Source organism: Silurus meridionalis, chromosome 4 (assembly GCF_014805685.1).
Source record: "Silurus meridionalis isolate SWU-2019-XX chromosome 4, ASM1480568v1, whole genome shotgun sequence".
NCBI classification, from domain to species: Eukaryota; Metazoa; Chordata; class Actinopteri; order Siluriformes; family Siluridae; genus Silurus; species Silurus meridionalis.
Window position 1 is genome coordinate 16,500,656 of NC_060887.1, and position 26,262 is coordinate 16,526,917.

The 26,262-nt window shown below is 39.4% G+C and overlaps 2 protein-coding genes across 2 annotated transcripts in view; one reads left to right on the plus strand and one right to left on the minus strand.

The window, feature by feature from the left end:
• The window catches only part of col14a1a (collagen, type XIV, alpha 1a), a 91,820-nt gene extending 90,495 nt beyond the window's left edge, over positions 1-1,325 (plus strand). Inside the window, 1 exon segment of the mRNA XM_046846347.1 lies at positions 236-1,325. Within this exon segment, the coding sequence (XP_046702303.1) occupies positions 236-468 (233 nt within the window). The 3' untranslated portion in view covers positions 469-1,325.
• Positions 1,326-1,886: 561 nt separating this feature from the next.
• On the minus strand, positions 1,887-26,001 carry mrpl13 (mitochondrial ribosomal protein L13). The gene is made up of 7 exons (XM_046848495.1): positions 25,865-26,001; positions 25,197-25,320; positions 18,347-18,440; positions 18,057-18,117; positions 14,265-14,351; positions 13,773-13,894; positions 1,887-2,009 (listed from the first exon to the last, which is right to left on the minus strand). The coding sequence occupies exons 1-7, from the start codon at positions 25,889-25,891 to the stop codon at positions 1,985-1,987; spliced, it is 540 nt and encodes a 179-aa protein (XP_046704451.1). The 5' UTR covers positions 25,892-26,001; the 3' UTR covers positions 1,887-1,984.
• Positions 26,002-26,262: the final 261 nt, after the last annotated feature.

Consider the following 26,262-nt stretch of genomic DNA (forward strand, 5'->3'; position numbering starts at 1 on the left):
TCCCTCTCACTCTCTCTGGGCTGAAATGTTTCTTACAGCTATCCTTGATAACACTTCCCCAGAAAGCCATAATTTCTCGTACGTGTCTTCTGCTTCCTGTTTACTCTAACACTGTGCCTTTATCTCTCTGCTGCTCTTCTCTGATGCTAACCCATTGGCTACTTTCTTGGTGGTGGTGAATGACACAGACAGAGGAAACATGGATGACCAACCCAATTCCCCAATCTTCCCATAGTACAACAGTTACCTCCCAGTTCCTACCAAAACTACGGGACCACTGACACTAATGACGAACAGGAGGACGAGGAAGTGGACCCGTATGGTGGATACCGCCAATACCCACCCCAGTACTACCAGCCCAGCTATCCCAACCCTGACGACACGATGAGGGAGCGAGGCACGCACCGCTTCTCCCGCAGCCTGACTGAGAGGAATGGAGCTCAGACCACAACACAAGAAAAGGATTAATCTGCACACTGACAGCTCCATCCACAAACACACAAATACACTCTTAGTATTAAGCCAGTGTCCAGTAGGAAAGCATTAACTGAATGGTATTTGGAAAGTGCCTGTTTGGGAGGGTGTTATGGAGGGAGGGCAGTAAACCCATACTGTGCCCACCAGACTTTCAATGACCTTTTTTTGTTCGTTTGTAAAAGTGCATGCAGTCATTTAAAATCACAGAAAGCTCTCACAAAAAAAGATCATTTGTATCAGTTGTTTGTTTTTTTTAATTTGGGGTTGAATTTGTACAGTTGTGTAATTGTTTTTATAATAAAAAAAAAGGAGATTGAATTTCAGTGCTTCCATGTTTAATCGTCCCAGCTTTCAATGTTTCCGTCGCATTATTGTCATTTATTTACGGAAAGGTGAATCCTTGGCAGTTTCCCGGACAATAAAAAAAAAATGTAATCATCAAACCAAATAACTCCAACATGATGCTTCTAAACACCACATACTGTCTGGAGTGTGATTATACAATCACGTCAATGTGAATTTCCTGTGCTCTTGTAAGGATAAATGTTTTGCAGTCTGACGGGATTCAGTAAGGGCTCTTGAACCTTTTTTTTGGTTGTTTGTTTCAATACAAGAGCTCCTACTCGAAGTCCTGTTCTGTCTCTCTCAGTATATGCGATTGTCCTATGGGCCTATTCACTGTGGAAGAGTGTTGAATAGTTAGGCCTGTGGTCTACTGTCCTCTCCGAATGAATCAAACTGTGTGCGTTGAACAGGTGCCAGAGGAATGGCTCACTACCAAACTTTTGAAGCATAAAAGTAACTTATTTTTACTTTGTTTTTGTAACCAATAAAACTGTAATATGACAGCGGTGATGTCTTGTCTCGTTTCTTTGTTACTGTGTTCTCTATAAAAGCTTTTAAGGCAGTCAAGCTCAGACACGGCGATCTCGATTAGGGCTCACATCAAAGATGTGTTTGACGACTCCTGCAGACACACGTCCTCCTTTTACACCACGGATGTCGAACAGTGGAAACAGCACTTCCACAATTGCAGTACAACCTGCAGCGAAGACTTTGCTGACCCTCTGGACACGTCAAACAGGGGTGTTTCGTTTCCATCGCCATTATGTTGTTCTGAGAGTTTAGTGCACTTCAAAGGGTAATGTGGCATTACAAGAACCACACATAAACATATGATGTCAATTAGGACTGAACCACAGGCGAATCAGACAGGCATCACGGCTTCACAGAGGACTGCAAAAGTCATTTGTGGCCAAAAGCTCAGTCCAAAACAAATCAGTGTTCTAATACTAACTTGCTTTTCTGAGCTAATAGGGTTACCAAAAGCCTTTCTTTATGGCCTGGCTAAGTGCTGAAGAAATGTGTCTCTCGTTCGTAAACAATATGTAATAAAAAAAAACCCAAGATATTTTAAAGATACTTTATTTCATTACAGACAACAAATTTGAAAAAAAGCAAACATTTAGAAGGATACTGAATATGTCCAGTCTGTGGTGTGATGAGATCACTTCATTCTGTAGTCCTGAGGCCTGCGGAGACAGAAGAAAAAATTGTTTCATTTGAGCAGAGAAAACGTGCAATGACTTATTCACCATCACAACAGACTCCAGCAGAAGCCTCAATAAATAACGACTGGAAAATAAACGACCTGCATTCACTCCAGTAGCCATAATTCTCCTAAAGGAAAAAAATAAATAGTCAGTCATGTCAGCTATGAATTATGTCGTCTCTGGTCAATAGAAGATTTTTACATTTTTATCATAATTAACAATGCTCCATTTGTCACAATTAATCTCGCACGACAGGCAAAGCATCAGCCTCAGGCTTCTTTCATTCGGGGACCAAAAGAAACTGATCAGCATATGGGATGAACCTCGTCGTGAGCTCTGCGCAATCAGAAAAAAACAAACAAAAAAAACCCCTGCCCTTCATTAAGAACGACAGAGCAAATTAAAAAGGACACGAATCGAATAATAACCACAAGAGCTTCTGGTCATTTGCCAGACGTGCTTCTTAACGCCCCGATTTAGCTGCTCATACGTACACGTCGGCTGTCGATAAACCGACATTGTTTGGTTGTTCGACATAATTATGACTCCACAAACAAACACTACGGGTATTAAGTCGTTCAAATACACAAGGGCTTCTGAAAAGAGCGGTAATCCTCTACAGCTGCGAGAAGACGACACAGAAGATCGGCTACATGGGCTTTGTATTTGAGCTCTGAAAAACAGAAGGGTCTCCAACAGGGTAGCAAGTGTTACCTGTTAAAAATCAGTGTCCGCATATAAAAATGCTCTTCGACTGCCAGGGAACAGTAGAATGGATTTGGTTATATTTAGTATAGAAACCTTTGTGGGCTGTAGTCAGGATTTCTCAGGTAACAGATGACTCACTTACAGTACGAGTTTAGAAAAAGAAGGAAATGGCATAAGGTCACGTCTTGGCTGAACGTATTTGTTTTTCACAACATGACTGCATGCACAATTTTCTTTTGTAAATGATGAAATTCCAGTTTGAATGGCCTGGAAGGCATATTTTAGGAAGAACATAATTGTCATACTGTAACTGATGTATTTTTAACTTAAAGTCACATGGGTCTATTGTAAATACCCCTTTTTTGGGTCAAGCCATGTGGATAGAATGTTCTGTAGAACCTCAAAGAAGAGAACTACAGCCAGATTCAACCTCTAAATGCATCCTATCAGGGATCGTTACTAAAAATGACAACACATGCATGTTCTCTGGCATTTAAGCGTGGAAATATGTGAAACAGACCAAATGATTTCATCACAAACTTTTGGCTGTTTACAAACACATAACCATTTACATCTTTAGCTGTAAATATATAACCCTTACATAACCATTCACATTAATAGTCTCCTGCATGCATTCGACCCAAGCCAAGAATACATACGTTCTGTACGTACCTCAGTTTTAAAGTCAATTTTCTTTTTTAATTAACACAGTTTATTATTATTAACATTTGTAAACATCAACAGTTTACATTTCTAAAAAAAAAAATTTCAATAAAACTGCTTATTATCATAAAAATATAATATGTTAAAAATATAATAGAATAAATCCAAATCATGCAATACACTATTATATTGATTTAATTGAGTAATTGATTTAATTGACAAATTAAATTGATTAAATAAAATTGAATAAATGGAAAAATCTAATTAGTTTACATTTGTTAGACCCCATTTGGGTAAATTAAAATCTATTAAAAGATATTTTGTACTTATTTCAGCATACTTTAACACATCTTCATTATTTCCATCCCTCCTTCATTCACTATCTTGATATGCGGAAATGTCAGGATTTTCTCCCTTAAAGAGAAACACTTGAAGCTGGACATAAAAAGCTGAAGAATCCATAGCTCTAGACTGGCGACGTTGGCAGGAAGTGGATTTGATTTTGTGCGTGCGCTAAACAAAATCAAAGATTTACACTACAAATCACCACAGTGACACTGCGCTAACTCTAGTGTCTTTATATACCACTGGCATTGTTGTGTATGTTTTTAAATATAATGTTAATAATAATAATAATAAACAGTGACGAGGTGTGATACAGAGACTAATCAATTCAATTCATTTTTATTTGTATAGCGCTTTTAACAATAAACCTTGTCTCAGAGCAGCTTTACACAGATAATGTGGTGATAAAAAGTGAAGATGTTCTTTATAAGTGTAAGTTTGTCTCTGATGAGGATGCTGGCATAAGGAAGAAACCTTAAGAGGAACCAGACTCAAGAGGAACCCCATCCTCATCTGTGTTGCACCGAATATCCATTTATTGCAGATAAACGATGTTGCGGGGTGCAGTGATGGTGATCAGAAGCAAACTGTAGTCCTGAGTCAGTGTATTACTCAATTTATTACTCATTTGTCAGTATTAACTACAATCCAAGTCCATCCTCAAAGCTCCTGTTCTTACTCCGGAATTTCATGGAACCACCCAAGACGTTGATGAGAAACCGTTCCCAGCTGCACAGAGTGGCCTCCAATCGATTTAAAGATGCGGTTCACCATATAATATGTTCGTGAGGGAACTACTTAACGTATGAATACTTATACTGTTACACCCCTAAAAGATACACTATATGGACAAAAGTATTAAGACGCCTTCCACCTTCCAGCTGTATGTGGTTCTTTCCCAAAGCGTTCCCACAATGTTGGAGGCACACATATGTGTATAATACGTTTGTATGCAGTAGCATAAAACCTTCCCTTCACGTGAACCCTTCACTGGGAGAGCCAAATCTGTATGTGGAATATGTAGCTAAATATTTCATAAATATGATCAGAACAACACATTCATTCCTTTAAAAAAATGCATTAATGTGTAGAGAATTCCTAACAAAAAAAAACTCTGCAGCACGCTGTGAGCTCCGAATGTCATTAGCTTGGACCGCTTTTAGAAAAGTGAGGCAAATCTGAGAAGCTCGATGCAGGAAGGCTCAGAGCTCAATGAGGCGTACAGTAATAGCTTAGCCCTGTGAATCACTTCTGTAGGGATTTTTGAAACTCGGAATGATGAGAAACTCAAAACTGCCAAGCAGCAGCCCAGAGTTGAACTTTAAATAGCGTGAGGTATTTATTTTATTTTATTTTTAAACAAACGGTCTGTGTGTTTTGCTGTAGGTCAGGGCTTTTCAAACAACCTCATGGTCAGAAACTCCCTTGTAAAAGAAAATGTAAAACGAAAGACACCGACAGCAGCGTTGCTTGATGAACATATATATATATATATATATATTTTTTTTATGTTTAATATTAGGCTTATTATTAGTACCCGTATTTTCCAGACTATAAGCCGCTTTTTCCCCACATTTTGAATCCCGCGGCTTAAACAACGATGCGGCTAATTTATGGATTTTTCCTGGGTTTTTCCCGGTTTCACAAACTTCAAGCCAAAAAACTGAGCCCCATAACATTAGACCAATGAAATTTCCGAACGGTTCAGGTGAACCAATGAAACTCTTTATATTAAATCTGATGCGCTCCCACTGAATCGGGCCGCACCACATCATAAATATGGATGAGGTTCCTCTGACGTTTGACCTGCCGCTCACTCGGACTGTCAACAGGAAATGCAAATCATTCGTCACGCTGAAAACAACTGGGCATGAAAAAACACACTTTACCTGTGTTCTGAGCTGCACGGCATCGGGAGAAAAGATTCACCGATGGTGATTTTTAAATGCACGACGATGCCAGAAGAAAAACTCCAGAGAGAAATAGTTGTGAAAGGAAGGAGGAAGACAGTGAACAATGACTTTCTTGTTAGGCTACTGTTTAGATACAAGCAGTGTAACAGACACTGTCTTGCGTTAAAGCCTGTGTAAAGTTCATTAGTTTTAATGTAGACAGTTTCAATGTGCGGCTTATAGACAGGTGCGGCGTATTTATGTTCAAAATAAATTCAGTGGGTGCGGCTTATATTTGGGTGCGCATAATAGTCCGGAAATTACGATATTTTATATTTTTAGAAAACTCTTTCTATTCACAGAAGAATGAACATTGCATTGAAGTGACCATCAAGGTTATTAACTATATTGACTATAAAACGGTCAATAACATTAGAGAAAGGTGGGTTGTGATATCCAGCACTGCAACAAGATAAGAATAAATCCTGAATCCTACTTGCTTACGATGAGGTGCTTTAGTTATGTTCTACTATATATAGTCACTCTAGATGTGTGTGTGTAGGAAATTGTGCTCTATAGCCATTGCAATATGAGGCACATACCACACTAGGATATATGGAGCAGTGGCACTAAATCAGTGGGACTCTTCCTAAGAACACATACATTAAAGCGTAAATGCTGACTCTTAAACCTTACACCCTGCCTCTACTCTCGCCAAGTGTAATTACATTCAATTGTCCAAAACCACTCAAATAACAGCTCTAGCGTTCCCAGAGTTCATGTGTGTGTCATTCCTCAGGACTACACCACAAGCCTCATTCAACAGGCTTACACACTGCATGTGCCATTCTGAGTGACTTGAATGCAACTTGGATGATTATAAATATTATTATAAATACTAATATCTCTCTCTCTCTCTCGCTTATATTATATATATATATATTATATATATATATATATATATATATATATATATAAAAATAAGAACTATATTTCTTCACTTTCTTAGTTACTGCTAAGAATTCTTGGATTACGAGTTTCAGCCGGGGACTGTGAGTCTGTGGGTGTGTGTGTGTGTGTGCTTGGGGTTTTTCTTGGATTTTTCCATGCCGATGCCTCTCGCTCTCGGCTTTCGGCGGCACGAGCGGATTTACAGAAGAACTTTATTTTACCCTGGTATTTGACTGCAGATTTATTATTCCTATGTTATACTGTACGCACTGAGAGCCAGGCAGATTTCCTTACGGCCCCACTAACTTTACAAGAACAACAATCGACCTGTGGAGCCCCTCTGTCATCTTCCGTTCTCCAATTTAATTACTGCAGCGGATCTGCACGTCTCATTATCCTATTAAGGTCTCACTTCCCACTGACGTGTTTTAATTACACGCTCCATGTGCCTCTTAGGGAGAGGCAGACTGCAGGGAAATAGCGGGAGAGAGATGACAATGCAGCTTAGGTTTAAAGCTTCACAATGGTTTTAAAGGGGCATCTGTTGAGTTTAATAGCAGCCTAATGGCTTTCGTTGGCTCTTTGGGAAAGTGGAAAAGGGCATGGGAGAGGTCCGACTTATGGGGTTTAAAAAATGATCTTGACCTTGAAGATGATGCAATGTGGAGCCATGGTTTCAGTCACTTACAGTCAATTTAAATCCCAGGCATGGTATAAGATCACCGGTGTTTCAGGATCTTTAGTCACACTGGACAAAAATCTCATGAAAGCAATTGTGTTTATATAAAAAAAAAAAAAAAAAAAACCAATATGGACCAAACAGAAACCCTTAGTCTAAATCGGGTGAATCCTTATACAAGTCATTATCCTGAGGAAACCTTTAAATAAAAACCTCAGTTTTAATTCTATGACCTATTTTTTATATTATAAAATCCACATATATACAGTGCACTTGTAATAGTATTTGCCCCCCCACCCTAAAGAGCTATTGGGGTGAATAGTTAGTTGCCAGGTACCATTTTTTCTGGTTTCTTCTGATTCCATTCAGATGCACAAAACCTCTCAATGCCACACAAGTGCATCCACTGACTATTCTGATTAGCCTCAATGCACAGCTCTACACATTTAAATAGGGTCTGATGAAAAGATGTAGAAAATCCAAACAAAACACCCCAAAGAACGTAACTAATCACTACACTGTGCCACTTCAGACAGATACAGGCTTATTGTAAGGTTCTGATTGCCTATTATTAAAAAAGAAATGCACACTGTGCTACTGTGCTTTGGCTGTAAATCCTATAATGTCCTGGGGGGAATGATGAGGGAAAAAACCCTAGGAATTACAAGCTCTATTGATGAGAAGACAATGTGTGATGAATGTTTAATGCGAAATGAAAATCAGGGTTCTCATTCCACACGGAGTTACTGACAGCATCACTGACTGCATCACCACCTCAAACCCACCATCAAGTGCTAGGAAACATGTATTTAACAGCAAAATGTAGTAACACTTGAAGGGCACCTACACTGCACCTTCACAACCTGTTCATACAAACCTCAATTGCTCAAATGTTTGAAATTTCTTTTAACCATATATTGTTAGTTAATAGTTGGGGATATTCACCAAGTTACAAATAAGTACCGTAATTTCCGGACTATAAAGCGCAGTGTAAGCCGCACCCACTGAATTTTACAAATATTTTTATTTTTAACATAAATAAGCTGCACCTTGTTTATAAGCCGCAGGTCAACACTGCAACTAATGAACTTTACACATGCTTTACCGGAAGAGAGTGTCTTTTACGTAATGGAGCAGGGCACCATTTTGGGAACAGCAAGTCACTGCATTCTTCCGGTATTACTGCATGTGTGTGTGTGTGTGTGTGCGAGACTGAGGATTATGTGCTCATTATTTTCTGATGCTCATTTCTAAGTTTCTTTGACTAACCCGTAACGCTGTTGCCAAGAAAAATTAAAAAGCACAAGTTTTGGAAACCTGTCTGTACTTATATGATTTCTGTTGCAACTGGAGTTAGCGAGCTCTCCCTTCACCCAGACTCAACACGTTACAACGGCTTGTATCTAAATAGTAGCCGACAAAGAAAGTCATTGTTCAATGTTTTCCTCCTTCCTTTCACAACTACTGTATTTCTCTCGGGAGTTTATCTTTTGGCATCGTCGTGCGTTCAAAAATCAACAACGGTGAAAGTTTTTCTCCCGATGCCGTGCAGCTCAGAACTCAGGTGAGGTGCGTTTTTTCGTTTCCGTTCGGAAATTTCATTGGTCTAATGTTATGGGGTTCAGTTTTTTGGCTTGAAGTTTGTGAAACCGGGAAAACCCCAGGAAAAATCCATAAATTAGCCGCTTCGTTGTTTAAGCTGCGGGGTTCAAAACGTGGGAAAAAAGTAGCGGCTTATAGTCCGAAAAATATGGTAGTATATACCGGTTATCCTACTTATATGCTGTAGCATCAGAACTGCAACTTAACTTGCAGTGTAAAAAATACAGCAAGTCTCACTTTAATATACACGATATGGACAAAAGTATTGGGACACCTGCCTCTTTCAGCCATATGTGGGTCTTCCCCCAAATTGTGAGTACACAAAGTTGCACTCAAACAACAATACAGGATGTCTTTGAATGCTGTAGCATTAATTCTTCCCTTCACTTGAACTAGGAAGCCCAAACCTGTTCCAACAGGACAATGCCCCCGTGTACACCAGCTACATAAAGATATGTCTTAAAATACCTGACTATAGTAATGCCCTTGGGGCTGAATAAGCTCAAATCTCCATAAACACATTCTTAAATCTGATCTTCTGTGAAAGATAATGATTATTATAACAGCAAATATAACTAAATGGACTAAATGTGGAATGCATATAACAAACTTGTGGTCAGGTATCCATAAACCTATATATGGAATGTACAATAATAAATAAAAAATAAAATAAAATAAAAACGGTAAAACCTCTAAATATCAAAATAATAAAGCCTATGTCTCATTATTGGTTTAAAAAGGTTGTGTGCAAATTTATTTTAAGCATTTTACTGATTTTCCTAACCACTCTACAATATGGGGGTTTTCCATTCTTAAAAAGGAAACAGACTAGAAATTCAATTAAGTCAAAATGTTTTTGAGTAACAAAATGTTTAACATTTGATGTTGGCCCTGTGATTTCATTAGAGTAAAGTTAAAAATACTATAACTACAAAATGACAAAATTTAATATAAAAAAACACAATATACTATTTTTCAGCAATGTGCTTAAAATTAGGGTCAATTACGCCACTCATAATACTAAATGTTGTTTTAGTTTATTTATGTTTTTTAAACTGTCCACCTACATCACTCTTAAAACACTTACCGACAACCCCTATTATGCACCGAAATGTTATAGAGCATATAAAGCGCTATAGAGAATAGCTGAAAATAACAGCAGGGACATGTTCTTTCTCGTGGGAGCTTTGCTGAGAAGAATGAAGACAAGGGAAATATAATTGGATTGTCATGGCAGGGTCACAGGGCTTTGTAATACACCGTTCCCCAATTTTGCATTACGAGCTCAAACTATAAAAAAAAAAAAAAAAAAAAAAAAAAACCCCGTAACATAGTGTTTCATCATTGGGGTTATTAAACATCAAAGTCCATTTGCAATCCCTACACCAGAGTCTCACTTGCTCTTCAATGTGACAGTCCAATAGCAGAGCAGCAGGAGTGATATTATATTTACAGAGCACCGGAATGAGAAAGGCTCTGTGATTCAGGGTCTCGGGTTGAGCGGCTCTTTCAGAGATCTCTATTCGGAGTCACTCTTTAGTGTTCACTTGTCTAACGTAATGAGGCTTATACTTGTCCAAGTCTGCATCACAGCAAGCCTTAATTTCCTTTTGTCTTGCGCTATGTTCAGTTAATACAGCCGCAGCACGGCAGCCCACCTTCCTGCTCCTAATAATCAAGTAATAAAGCAGAATCACGCAATTATCTCTCCGTTTAACAGCAGCAGAGTGATGTCTTGATCACTAATTTGATGTATTTAGGAAGTTAACCAAGATCAGGATGTTAATAATTATAATTAATAATAACATGATGGTTAGTTTGTGGCAACAGATTTTGATGTGGACTCGACAAAGCCAGTCTTTTTTTTTGAAGTTTGAAACTGTTTCATAATCGTGAGAATCATTGAAAGGTGAAAGACAGAAAGAAAGTGTGAGAGACAGCTACTGGTAGAACTGGTAGACTGGTAGAGAGTAATACAAGTATAAAGTCATGTGAAGTGAGAGAGTGGCAGATGGAGAGTGAGTGTCATTAGTAGAAATACAGGGGTGAGTGAGGGATTCATTTAGGTTGATGAAAAAAGGGGAGGGGGGGGGGGTGTCCGGTTGACAGCGAGATGGATGAAGAGAGTTTGTGCCATTGACAGACAGTCTCTGTTACAGGTACACTGATGGAGTGAGAGGGAGAGAAGAGCTGCTTCAGACCATGAGCATGCAGGTGTGTGTGAGTTTTGACAGTTGGAGTTGATCGATCGATCGATCGATCGATCGATCGATCGATCTATTGATCTATCCATCCATCCATCCATCCATCCATCCATCCATCCATCCATCCATCCATCTAATCAGTCTTAGTAGTAGTAGTAGCAGTAGCAGTAGTAGTAGTAGTAGTAGATGGCTCCTTTTTCAAGAGGAATTGTACATTTACTGTACTGTAAACTCAAAAAAATTGTGAATTACTTGTCATACACTTTTATTTACTACTTTAAATGAATAATACAATAATAAAAATAGTTAAAAAATGTATGTAATTTATTAGTACAAACTCTGTTTTGAAATGTTACTCCGAACTCTCGCAAACTATCAGATTTTTCCCGAGTTACTCGTAGTCTGGTTCCAAATGAAAAGTCCCAAACTATTGAGGTCACAATAGTCAAGGTCGCAATCGAGGTTCTACTGTATATACATATATACACACACACACACACACACACACACACACACACACACACACACACACACACACACACACACACACACACACACACAGACAGACAGACAGATACTTTATTAATTTAAATGGGAAATTGGGAAATTTATAGCAAGCTAGCCTGGGATTTGGTAAGAGATACACATTTCTCTTATCCAAGCAATTGATAACAAAAGCTCTAAATGAAGAGCAAACAACAGCCTGGAGAAATTAGCTCAAGGCAGCAAATAAATGCATTCAAAAGTTCTCCCAATACAAAACTGCTTTTCCAGCTCCACAGTGCAACTGATCGGCATTTTAAGACATTATTATTCTATTCCCTAAATAATGAACCAGCATATTTCTAACACCACGTTTAAACATGCTGCTTTAGCAAAAGAACAATTTTAGCAAAAGAACACACGTCCATGTTTACTGAAATGTTTAGTGAAATGTAAATAATGTGTTAATCAAATATACAAAAAAAAGTATGTATACGATTACAGCTGGGCTAAACAATCTTGATTAGCTTCAACATATTTTTGTGCAGAACTAGCTCTGGAGCACTCTGGATTAAGGCTGTAAACAACGATTTCTAAATCTCGTCCCAAATTCTCAACCTGTGATAGGGTTTTGATTGGATGCTATCAGATTCTTGGTTTTATACCGCTCCAGTGTGGCTTATTCAAGACTTGACAAATCCTTGGGCTTCATGATGCTCTTTTAGTAATTATCTTACTTCTGATAGGCTGCACCATCAGAAAATAAGTATAGTGGGCTGTGTTGTGTAGATTTACCACATATATTCACCACCACTGCAATTCCAATTTCAGCTTCAGTTCATGAGAAAACTAAATAAAGTAAAGGTTGCAGAGTCGAATACTTATACCAAGGCAGGTTATATATATAGAGATGCCTATGAACAGTACAAAAATTGCCTGAGAATTAGCTCTCTCTAGTAGATATAATAGGCAGCTAAAGATGCCAGGAACCATGTGCAGTCCATGAAGTACACACAGAGGACAAGGTGCAGAGACAAAGAGAGTTTGTGAGCCATTAAACAGCCTTCCTGCAGCTGTGGGAGAATACTACAGCTAACACAATTCTTTTCCATTACACACCAAAAGCAAGAGGGGCCAAGCTGCACCATGTCCCACTGCTAATTCTAAGAAAAGATAAAACAAAGCTATCCTTACATTAACTCGTCCAGTTTCTCAACGTTCAAAAGATTGAGCCATGATGACTTGAGGAAACAGTATTGGGTGCCATTGTTGAAGCTATGCTTGGATCTAGAGTGGTTTAGGTGACAGATGTGAGAGCTTCTCATCAAATAGAGTTGAACCAATGGAGTGTTTAGTCTGAAGCTGGTCTTGGTTTTTTTAACTGGTCGGGATAAATTTATGAAGTGGCAAAAAGAAATTGGATGTTCATTTTTATAACATTTGTATTATCTTTAGCTCTCGAAAAGGAACAATGACAATATTGGCTAGAATTCTTTCAATCTGACTGATTTGCAATCTTTCAGACAGTGTAGTTTTAATCTCGTCTTTGACGACCTGGCATATTTCCTTCACCACATCCCTGCTACACTGCAAAACCTTCATCCATGGGTGTTGAAACCCTTCCAATCTTTCTATCTAAAGAAAGGTATTAGTTTACTTAATTTAGAAGTGAATCCTCACTTTGTGTTTATGCTTATAATGGAAATAAAAATGAAAGCAGAACTTGGATCCAGTTATTGAGCCTGTTCATGACACCTTGTGGATTCAACTGGCAGACAAAACGCATCTCGCCGTCATATTCATCAAATAATGATTTACCACCTCAACCAAAAGTATCAGACGATCGTATCCGACGTCTGCTTTTTTTCTTTTTAAGCAGCTATGATCTAGTGAATAAACACTCATGTCCTCCACCGGTGACCTCTAAACAAGTGTGTGACTCATCGCTTATAAATCTACGAGAAAGCGTGCAGCGCTGAGAGCTGAGGAACGATCAGCTTGGCTTTAGAGAAAGATTATTCAGCTCTGAAGTTTTATGACCCTCTGATTGCCTTCTTTTTTCCTCCTTTCTTGAAGGCCTCAGCACCTGAGCACCTGAGCCCTGTCCTAAATCTCACCACTCATCAAGTTCTGGACAGGTAAGGATAAAATAATAAAAATTAAAAAAAAAATTGAAAAAAAGAGATAGAGATTTGAGGAAAGAAAGGCGACTCACGGGTTCCAGAGAAGAGGAAAAGCGTCACGCTCTGCTTGTGTGTAATCGCTGAGTTTGTGTGGAATAGCCCGTGGCTGTGGTAGCTCTTCAGTTAGGTTCCCCAAGATGTCATCTGGAAGAACCTGAAAATGACACACACACACACACACACACACACACACACACACACACACACACACACAGAAATGAGGGTTTAAAAAAAAAACAAAAAAAAAAACAAAGACTATAGAAGAAAATGGGCTCACAGCTAAATAAATAAACTCATTAATTCTGGATTACCACCACTAAGCTCATCCAAAACAAATCATTCAAACCCTGTGTTTATTAATAGTGCTCTATCTTCATTAATATGCTTCAATGACTGCAGCAAAACAAGAAAAACATACTGAAAGTGAGCTGGGACCAATCGCATGTCAGCACCTTTTTTTTTGTTTTATGATTTGACAAACTCTGGATGACCGACACACACATAAAAAAATAATCAGTGCTCACATCATCGGTGAACAGATGCAGCCGTTGCATCATGGTCCTCCGCTTGAGGTTTTTTGGGAGCATCCCATACACTGCTAGTTTTATGATCTGGCAAGAGAGAGAGAGAGAGAGAGAGAGAGAGAGAGAGAGAGGAGGAAAAGGTCAACTTTTACAAAACAGCAGGACGGACATTTGGCCAACAGAATCATCTTTCTCTCCAAGGGTGACCCATGAGCCAGCTCAACTATCTCTACTCTAACTCACAGTAGTAAGGGGAAAACACAAACCCAGCAATAGATCTGCACCCTAAAGCGCCTGAATGAAAAGTTCTTGGCTACTGGCATGAGAGCTGGTAAAGGAGAGGGGGTTGAAAGCTGGCTTGTTTATGTCTGTAATAATGGCTGGGTCATAAGCAAGTCCTGCCCCGCATGCAGGCGCAGAATGAATCTGCCCGAGTTTTACACAGAGCACTTCAGCATTCACTTCCTCTTCAACCCATTATAGTGGCAGGACGTGCTTCGAATATTCCCATCTTTCTGCCTGAGCACTAAAGGAGACGCCCATTACGATGCTCTTTTCCTCTAGCAAAAAACACAAAAACACAACTGTGTCAGGCTTCAAACTTGCAGAAGCAAAACACCACCTTTCTTCCATCACCACCCTCTATCACATTCATCAAGGTGTATTCTCCCCTTCCCTCAATCACACTCGCACTCACTCTCGCTCTGCTGGATAGATGACAGATGGGTTCTGTCTTGGGGATGCCATCGCTCCTCTGAGCTCTGAGGAAGATGTCGCCTCAGTCTGATTATTATCCACAATTATGCAATGATAGATTACACTTTGGCTTGAATAACTCAGCCCTGGTCGAGCATCTGTCTTATAAATGGTTAGGAATGATCTGGAATTATAGAGGGGGGAGAGAGAAAAAAAGAGAGAGAGAGAGAGAATACCCCTTCAAACCATACTGGTATCTGTATTTTACTTACTAACACTTTTATCGCGTTTTAGTGGCGATTCCGAGCGTTAAATAAGCAACACAACCGGAGAGAACGTTTTGTTTTATATGGATGGTGCGATGGTGAAGCCCCTTTACGACTCTACTCTGATTATCTGAGGTGGTATCAAAAGTTTCAAGACTAAAAGGGTGCTAAATGGTGCTATTCTGACCACGTGCGTTACTGCATCTGCGATTTCTTTATAGACAGCAAGTTAGAACAAAGAGAAAAACGTGAAATTCTGCATGAAACCGGGAGAATCTGCCACAGAAACGATTGACATGACATACAGCGATGCTGCAATGAGTCGTTCGAGGGGGTTTTGAGCCGCACGTGCGCTTCAAGAGCGCAAGAACATCACTGGAAGATGATGAGCGATCAGCAAGAGTTTTGGAAGAGATGGAGATCCAGCTCAAAGATTGACACCACTGAGGATCGCAGAAGTTGCTTGACACGATTAAAAAAAAAAAAGACTTGTTCCAGGAGTGGCAGGAATGCCGAGAGCACTGTATTGCTGTGCAGGGGGACTATTTTAAAGGTGATAGTGTATAAATGTGGATAAATAAAGTATTTCCTTGTAAACAGAGCTAGTCTCGAAACTTTTTTTATACCACCCCTTATCATGCCTCTGATTGGGCAGTGCATTTCAGTATAGCAGGACTGCAGTATAGTGCTGAAAGTGAAATGAAATGCACATCTGGGATCAGATCAGAATCCCCCCCCCATTTTACCTGTGTAAAATGTTTTACACAGGTAACTAATAAAAAGCAATGCTTTTGTGCACTCTAAGTATCCCCCATTTCCTTTGTGATTTCCTTTAACATTGGCATGAAATGTTCATAAGTAATGCTGTGTGAAAGAACAAATCACCCTCATTTTCATTTTTAATCATTTTAGATTGCTAGTAGCTTTTGCTTTTTGCGGTAATGAATCGCTTTACTTCTTCCTCTTCTTCCAGCTGCTCTCGTTAGGGGTTTCCACAGAGGATCATCCGTCTGCATACCACCATGTTCTCTACATCTGCCTCTTTCAAACCAACTACCTGCATGTCTTCCCTCACCACCTCCATCCTCAGCATTCTTCTACCGATGTACCCCATGTCTTTCCTCTGCACATGTCCAAACATGTCCACATTTTGTCTCCAATACATCCTACATGCGCTGTCCCTCTAATAAACTCGTTTCTAAAGTCATGAATTACTTTACAAAATATTAACAAAAACAATCATCAGAACGAATCATTTTTGATCATTCTCTAAGCCTCGATTCTCAAATTAAAGTGGCACAGCAGCTCAGGTTATCACAGCATCCCTGTGTACAGTATTGATCTTTATTGTCTGTGCAGAGTTTTTGTCTCCTCATCTCCTCCCGCAGGTTTCCTCCGGCGTCTTTGCCAACGCTGGAGGTGGACCGACTTTTGTAAATTTCCACCTACATGTGAAGAAGTGTGTGTATGTTGCTCTAGGATGTGTCCTAAATCACACTCGGTGATGAATGATTAATAAGTGTTACGTTTTTCTTGTTTATTAGGTTTGACAGGCCATCTATCGGTCGTCTTCTATTATTCAACTGAAAATCTTGTATTGAATAGAGAGATTTTTTTTTCCCAGACTTGCAGCTCAGCACGAGGCGCTTCTGTTCTGGAAGTGTGTGTTGATCCTGTGTTTTGTTCCTGCGTGTCTGGAGTCTGAATAAAGCGGCACAGCTTGCGGTGCGGCCGTGCAGACAGACAGGAACAGCGGTCAAGGTTGGACAGAGGAGATGTTGGAGATGCAAAACGCTGCACGGAATGATCCAGGAAAAAAAAAAAAAAAAAAGATATCTTAGAGAGAAGCGACGAAATCAGACGAGCCGGAATTGGATTATAGTCTGATGATTGCTTTGGATATTCTCTAGCCCAGGCTGAATGATGGATGTTTATGCGGGAAAATGCTGCTGACAGTATTAAAAAAAAAAAAAAAAAAAAAAAGATCATTACTGCAAGCTGCTTGTGCTGTTTTGCATAAAAAAAGGAAAAGAAATCACACTCAGAACGTACCAACTGCTACACCACGACTATTCTAATGCAGGAAGCCTCAAGACATGCACCTTTGTTCGAAGGCCACAGCCGCCAGGTGAACATGTGCCCACACACCCAACACGAACATATGTGGGATGTCTGTTTAGACCACACACACACACACACACACACACACACACACACACACACACACACACACACACACACACACACACATATATAAAGGGAATTTAAGAGACAGCAGAATGCTGTTGTTTTTTTTTTTGGAAACGCAGTGCCATTTGGAGAAAATTTGAAAGAGAAAAAAACAACAACAAAGTGACAGGAATGCAGAGCTGGAAAATGAGGAGTACTGTAGGTGCAGAGATGTTTTTTGTAACAAGTTGCTTTTTAAAAAACTAACTGGCTTTTGTTGCTCTACACTCTGCAGATCACCGTGTTTTCGCCAGTAACGCGATGGTACAATGCCGAGATCGGCGGTCGAAAGCAAAATTGGGGGGGGAATAGCCTACTACATATTCATAGCATGTAAAAATACCTGGACTCATTTCAAGCAGATAAACTAAGCTCAAGTGAAGGTGATTAAAGGCTGCCTCGAAAGCACTAGCCAATTAAAATCTGAAAAAATCATCAAGAGGAGCAGCTCGGTGTCAACCCCGCTCTGTGAGGAAGGGGGCTGGTGAAAAAGTGTTGAAATCAAGACCACACTGCCCTCCTCAGGTGTCTGGAGGAAGGGGAAAAAAACAACGCACTCAAAAGTCTGAAAAGGTCACCTGTTCAAGAACGAGATACTCACAGCCGTGGGGTCTTTTTGGTGCATCTGGGCTGCTGTGAGTTGCTTAAAGCCACCTGGGTACCTAGAAGAGGAAACAAGAGACTCTGGGCTTTAATAAAGGCCAATATAAGTACAAGATGTGAGCTGGGGAAATAACTTTGGTGCTTTAATTACAGGTTTATACGTATAAGTGCTACCCAGAGGGAAGCGTGATTAAAAAGCAGGCCTACAAAGAGCACATTTGTCTTAGATGTGTTTGCTTTGTGTGCTGTCAAGGTGTATTAGTGGAATTTTTGTTTTTGTTTTTTTACCCAGAGTGTGACGAGTAAACCTTCTGTTCCCATTTATTCCCCGAGAAGGCTATGTGTCTGGTGTTCATGACCACCACATGATCACCAATATCACCTGAAAAGAAAAAAGAAAAAAATGATTATACATATTATTTAGTCAGTATTTTCTCGAGGACAGCTCTTACTTCATTTAAGAGTAAATCGGTACTAAAGGCCACTCCAGACAAGCATTTCACTTCTCAAGCGGTGCCCTTTTTATTTTTTTTTTGCATATTTGTACATTATTATTTAAACATCAGGTCTCTCTTGTCAAAAAGGCAAGTGGCAGTTCAGCGGGTTTGTATTGTCCGGAATCTAATATTCATCGCTCATTAAAATCAATGCTCCCTACCACACAATTCTGATCAAAATCATTGCATCCATCACTGACCCATCATCTTTATTATTTTTGTACCTCTGGGACGCTCTAATGTTCACTGTTTTGTTAAACCAACGATTGAAGCCAAATGTACAATCTCATTGATGTTCTGTACTTTTTTTTTTTCCATGCCACCCCCTCCCCCACCATCTACACCAAGTACCACTGACCGAATCTAGACAATAAAACATAAATGGTTATTTTTTCCAAGATCCATTAACCGTTATACTTTTTTTTGTTTGTTTGTTTCCCTATTTATAGCAGAAAATAACATCCGGGATAATGAAGTGTAAAGTGAGGCTTTTTCGTCAAGGACTATTAGGAGAATTTGTCCCAAACATGCAGAATTTAGAATCTTCGATTCACAGACATAATGGAGACATGAGCTCAGATATTTCCTCTTCTTATTTGATGTAATGATATGCAAATTAGATCAAATGTAGAAAGGAAAAAGGAAAACATGATGGGTTTTTTGTATCTGAATTCTTCATACAAGTCCTGGAAAATGAGGTGTTACTCCAGTAAAGATTAATAGAACCTGTGATTTGAAAGAATGGCAGAGATATATATATATATACATATATACATACACAGTACAGACCAAAAGTTTGGACACACCTTCTCATTCAAAGAGTTTTCTTTATTTTCATGACTATGAAAATTGTAGAGTCACACTGAAGGCATCGAGGGCTATTTGACCAAGAAAGAGAGTGATGGGGTGCTGCGCCAGATGACCTGGCCTCCACAGTCACCGGACCTGAACCCAATCGAGATGGTTTAGGGGTGAGCTGGACCGCAGAGTGAAGGCAAAAGGGCCAACAAGTGCCAAGCATCTCTCGGGGAACTCATCAAGAGAATGCCAAGAGTGTGCAAAGCAGTAATCAAAGCAAAAGGTGGCTACTTTGAAGAACCTAGAATATGACATTTTTCAGTTGTTTCACACTTTTTTGTTATGTATATAATTCCACGTGTTAATTCATAGTTTTGATGCCTTCAGTGTGAATTTACAATTTTCATAGTCATGAAAATAAAGAAAACTCTTTGAATGAGAAGGTGTGTCCAAACTTTTGGTCTGTACTGTATATATATATATATATATATATATATATATATATATATATATATATATATATATATATATATGATCAGTGCCTGAATTAGCACTGGGAAACAAAGATTTGAGATTTGCTTCGTGTCATGGCGCATTATAATGCAAGAAGTAGACGTTAGATCAACTGTAGCATTGAATGTGTGTACATGGTTAGCGAAAATATTTAATTAGACTCTGCGATGACTGATTTGGTATTTGGCCGAAAACATTCCTCATAGCATTACACCACCTCCACCAGGCTGGACGGTTAACACAAGGTAGGTTGGGTCTATAGATTAATGCTGTTAATGCTAAATTCTAATCCTACAATCTAGGGTTAGCCTTTTAACAAGCCCTATGGTAAAGTAAAAAAAGAAAAGCTTGACATCGGATTGTAAAGGTTATAAGCATGCATCCCGCCGTCAACTCGTTAATGGCTTTTGACCAATCAGAACCCAGAGTTCAGCAGCGCTGTGGCCATCGTTTCTAGTTAAGTTCTATTTACAGAAATGATGCAAATGAAAGGTAAAGATCTGCACGTTTCCATTTATTTTCTCTCTTTCACACACAAACACACACACAGAAATGTGAGTTTCTTGCTTTGTGCATCATTAGAATCCATCAGGATCACAGTAAGGTGTGGAGAATCTCTTTCTCTTTCACACACATATATTCAAAACCACACACCTCAAACTGATGTATCAAATTTCTTTCAGGGGTTGTGACTTCACCCATCAGAACGAGTTGCCATGACGATGTGAGTAACATCAGCACAACTTTCTATGACACATAAACAGCTATGAAAAAGCATATGATTAGGGCTGTGGCTATCGATCATTTTAGTAATCGAGTATTCTACTAATTATTCCATCGATTTAACTTTTTCTATTAAAAAGAGCAATACTAAATATACAAGAGAAAATAAGGCGGATCTCTTAAAATGAACAAGCCATTTGTTTCCTTTTTAGAAAAATGTTTATCTTTATTGCTAATATTGCAATATGTGCAAACCTATTTAGTGCATTTACTTACCATATTACATCAAAATGCAAATACAAATATATGACTTAAAAATATAAAAATCTATTTCAAATTACTTGAAAAAATTTAATTGCACTGTACAGTGTTTTCCTTATGTTTTAGTTTGACATTATCCCAAATTTTGGCCTGAATCTTCTCCTTGACCCTCACTGTTTTCTTCCCGTTCCTCCATTTATTGTTCTGCAGCGTCTCCTTACCTGTCCAGAGTGCTCCAGAGTTTAGAGGCGGGTGCGTCAGTAATAATGGTCCGTGGGGAAACACACTGCTCCGTGTTTAGTTAAATGGACTAAATGAAGCATAGAGGCAAATTATTTGCTTTTTCGTATTTAAATTACTCAAGTTATTCAAGGAATCATTTCAGCCCTACATATGATTATTATGGGATGGTATGATGTCAGACTGGTTCACAGTTACTGTACTGAAATGCTGGAGTCAGGGTCCTTCCTCTGTCTCCACCATGTGGACGCTGGTGAGCTCTGCACTAACACTACTGAGAGGAGTTGATCAGGGTGCTGGCTTTACTCCTTACTTCACATATTCAATTAATTTACCTCACATTCATCGATAATCAAGAAACAAGTTTCCATTCGAAGAAATATATTTATTCTGCCTCACAGAGATCCACCTTGCCACCTGGAAAAGTAGAAAAAACCTAATCCATTGTGACTCAACACCAGAGGTGGAAAGTAGTGAAGTACAAATACTTAATTACTGTACTGTAGATTTTTCTGATATCAGTATTTACTTCACTATTCATTTTTCAGGCAACTTTTAATCATTAATTTTTTTTAAACAAATATCTGTACTTTCTAATTCTTACATTTTCAAACCAGGTTCCTTTACTTTTAATCAATTTGGTGAAATTGTAATATTTTTTTCTTCTTAATAATTTCTCTTCTTATTGTGCACCGTTTTCAGCCCATCAACCCATTTCTCGTCATTTAATCTACTACTGGTGTATCATTTCCTGGGTCTCACACACCACAGATGCAGAAGGCAACAAGAAGTACAATATAGTTAACGTGGATGAGACAGAGGGAGTCAGTGATGTAAACATGACTGAGAAGAGAGACATTTCTGATCATCATCATCATCTTTTCTCTGTTTGTGTTCTATATATGGTGGATGATCAGTCTGGATACATTCATTAGGTAACAAAATTTTAATTAGTTTTGTATTAATATATTAATTTTGACTGTCACAATTATGTGTTAAGGCAAATTCATTTTAACGGCACTAATCTTTTTATAAAAGTATAAATGAATAAATATAAAATAGGCGAAATTAAAACCTTCAGAGCAACACACATTTATTCACAATGTCCTTTATTTACTCAGATAAAAAAAAAAACTCCACTGAAAAATTATTTTCGATAACTAAACGTGTTTTACTGATGCGCCAAGTTTTAAATCAGCACCAAAATTGGCCATAATGCACACAATGGTACCTCTGTGGTCGACAAACATGCCGGCGCAATTTTAGCCATTTTTTCCCTCATAACGCCAAAACTAATTTAAAAAAAACGAAACGATTACTGTCTTTTTGTTCATACAGATGAGAGCAATACATCATTTAAATCTTTGAAGAGCCTACTTTTATTTGTGTACACTCATAATAACACCAGAACGCTTAGATTTTGTAAAATAAAGAAAAACAGACGCTCCCTGCCGTCTCGGTAATCTCTCTTCACAGACATACATCAAACAGCCTGAATCTCAGTGAATATTGGCCTCACAGACAAAATAAATATATGAATAGAAAGCTCTAACGGTAGAGCTCAGATGGAAACCGTCTAGCTCAGGTGGTAAATAAGATAGTGATAGGGTGACGTATAAGAGTGGAGGAAGGTGCACACAGGTGGAGTATATTCTATGGAGACTGTAAGGTGTTGGCAGGGGACAGTGAAGCTAGACAGCATCGGATGGTGGTCTGTAGGATGGTTTTGGAGGTGAAGAAGAAAAGGAGGAGAGTGAAGACTAAAAGAAGAATTAGATGGTGGAAACTGAAGGAGGAAGACTGTAGTGTGAAGTTCAGGGAACAGGTCAGACAGGGGCTCGGTGGTGGTGAAGAAGTGCTGGATGATTGGGCAACTACTGCAGAAGTGATAAGGGAGACATCTAGAAAGGTACTTGGTGTGACATCTGGAAATAGAAAAAAAGACAAAGAGACGTGGTGGTGGAATGAGGAAGTGCAGGACAGTATAAGGAGAAAGAGGTTGGCAAACCAGAATTGGGATCGACAGTGTAATGAAAAAGTAGGCAGGAGTACAAGGAGATGCGGCAGCAGGTAAAGAGGGATGTGGCGAAAGACAAGGAAAAGTCATATGAGAAGCTGTATGATAAGTTGGACACTAAGGAAGGAGAAAAGGATTTATACTGATTGGCCAGGCAGAGGGACCAAGCTGGGAAGGATGTGCTGCAAGTTAGAGCAATAAAGGATGGAGAGGGAAATGTGTTGATTAGTGAGGAGAGTGTGTTGAGAAGGTGGAGGGAGTATTTTGAGCAGCTGATGACGAGGAAGATCAGAGAGAGAGAAGGTTGGATGATGTGGAGATGGTAAAGCAGCATGTGGATAGGATTGGTAAGGAGGAAGTGAGAGCAGCGATTAAGAGGATGAAGAGTGGAAAGTCGGTTGGACCATATGACATCCTGGTAGAAGCATGGAGACGTTTAGGAGAGATGGCAGTGAAGTTTTTAACAAGATTGTTTAAAAATATTCTGGAAGGTGAGAAGATGCCTGAGGAATGGAGAAGGAGTGTGTGGTACCGATCTTTAAGAATAAGGGAGATGTGCAGACCTGCCGTAACTACAGGGGAATCAAGTTGATTAGTCACACCATGAGGTTATGGGAAAGAGTAGTGGAAGCCAGACTGAGAGAAGAGGTGAACATCTGTGAGTAACAATATGGTTTCATGACAAGGAAGAGCACTACAGATGCATTATTTGCTTTGAGAATGTTGATGGAGAAGTTTAGAGAAGGTCAGAAGGAGTTGCATTGTGTATTTGTGGATTTAGAGAAAGCATATGACAGGATGCAGAGAGAGGAGTTGTGGTATTGTATGAGGAAGTCAGGTGTGTCAGAGAAGTATGTGAGGGTGGTGCAGGACATGTATGAGGACAGTGTGACAGCAGTGAAGTGTGCAGTAGGAACGACAGACTGGTTCAGGGTGAAGGTTGGACTGCATCAAGGATCAGCTCTGAGCCCTTTCCTGTTTGCAGTGGTTGACATACGGTTGACGTACGAGGTCAGACAGGAGTCTCCATGGACTATGATGTTTGTGGATGATATTATTTGTGGTGAGAATAGTTAGCAGGTTGAGAAGAGCCTGAAGAGGTGGAGGTACGCGCTGGAGAGAAGGAGAATAAAAGTCAGTAGGAGTAAGACAGAGTACATGTGTGTGAATGAGAGGGAGGGCAGTAGAGTGGTGCGGTTGCAGGGAGAAGAGGTGGAGGAGTTCAGGTACATGCGGTCAACAGTGTAAAATAATGGAGAGTGAGTTAGAGATGTGAAGAAAAGAGCGTGGGCAGGGTGGAGTGGGTGGAGAAGAGTGACAGGAGTGATTTGTGATAGAGGAGTATCTGCAAGAGTGAAAGGGAAAGTTTATAGGACTGTGGTGAGACCTGCGATGTTGTATGGTTTAGAGACAGTGGCATTGAGTAAAAGACAGGAGGTGGAGCTGGGGGTAGCAGAGCTGAAAATGTCGAGGTTTTCGTTGGGACTGACGACGATGGACAGGATGAGAAATGAGTTTATTAGAGGGACAGCGCATGTAGGATGTTTTGGAGACAAGGTGAGGGAGGTGAGATTCAGATGGTTTTGGACATGTGCAGTTAGGTTATGTACAGGGGGTATGGAGACTGATCCGCTGTGGCGACCCCTAATGGGAGCAGCCGAAGGAAGAAGAAGAATCTGTACTTCTACTGAAGTTGAAGGATGTGTGCACTTTTGCCTTCTCTGCTCAACACCGCTGTACACCTATATAAGGCAGCAGAGTGAAATTCCTTATTTGCATATCCCAGTAAATTAAGCAATGTCCAGCACCCCCGAAGCACAGTGGGTTAAGGCCCTTTCTCAAGGACCCAAAAGTGACAGCTTGGCGATACTGGGGCTTGAACACCAACATTCTCAGAGCCTTAACTATTAAGCTAGCAGGTCCTCTTCTCCACCTACACTTTACCGATACTGAACCACCATGACCCTGTCCTGCTAAAAGAGAAATTATTTGTTTTTGCTGGAGAAATTAACTCCATCCATACAGGGATACAGAAGTGAAGAAAATGCTGCATTAACCCAAGAATGTATATATGAAATGTATTACTCACTTAATGCATGATAAATTGGCTTGTGTTTCCCCTGAAGACGCACAGCGCACATGACAGCGATTTTCCCTGGAGGCTGCATTCGAGCATCTATCAAGAACCAGGACCTTGCAAATGTTGCCCATTGCTATGAAGAACACAAACAAATGCTTTTAAAGGAGGAAGTGAATCAGAATGAAAATGAGCTGGATAGCCAAGTGTTCTCTCTCTCTCTCTCTCTCTCTCTCTCTCTAACACAAAATCAGTTTGTGAAGTGACGTTTCCATTACGCACATAAATATGACAAAAAGACACAAAAATAATACACAATAAGCGAAAGAAGGGTAAATATGTTATGTACAGCTATGTAAGGGGGAATGCAGCATACAGAAGGCAGGGCAGTATACAATAAGTAGATGAAATATAATAAGTATTGTTATAAATATAATAAATAGTTGAATAATTGGTCAGTATATCAAGTGTGCAGTTATCACACAATGCTGGACTCATTTGTTAAACAGTATGTACAGATAGTGATTTAGATCTACAGTAATATTATTGTCTCACATGCTTAGAGATCATTACTACATAACGGGGTATAACACAATTGTGAAAACACTATCAAATGATATCACTGTGTAGTATAGAATAAAACAGTGACCACATCACAATATTAAGAAAATGCGCTTTACCTGGGCAGATCTGGAAAAACTAGACATGTCACCTATTCACGTTCACAGTGCACACACATGACCCCAGTGCTGTGTTACTGGTGTTTCAGTTTTTCTCATCCTGAACGACACCACCAAAAAACAAAGGTTCCCACCATTAAATATTGCTAATCTCTGGATTATTTTAGGTACATAAATTAAATATGTATATATTTTATGTGTAGATATCTATCATAATGTCCAAATAAGATGATATTTATTATTTTCTTTTATTTTTTATGCAGACAACATTTTCTCCCCAGTTTTGAAGTGACACACTAACGTCACCGCTGAGTTAGTTAGAGCTGTATCCTAAAAAACTCCCAAACACGCTTTATAGTTTACTACGAAGTGCGTATAGACGCCTTGTAGTGCACTTG

Coding starts and splice junctions, on each gene's coding strand:
- mrpl13 (XM_046848495.1), bottom strand. CDS start 25,891: ATGTCTAGTTTTTCCAGATCTGCCCAG. Junction 18,118..18,346: donor GTTTACTCGTCACACTCTGG/GTAAAAAAACAA, acceptor TTCCTCTTCTAG/GTACCCAGGTGGCTTTAAGC. Junction 13,895..14,264: donor TGCATCTGTTCACCGATGAT/GTGAGCACTGAT, acceptor TGTCATTTTCAG/GTTCTTCCAGATGACATCTT.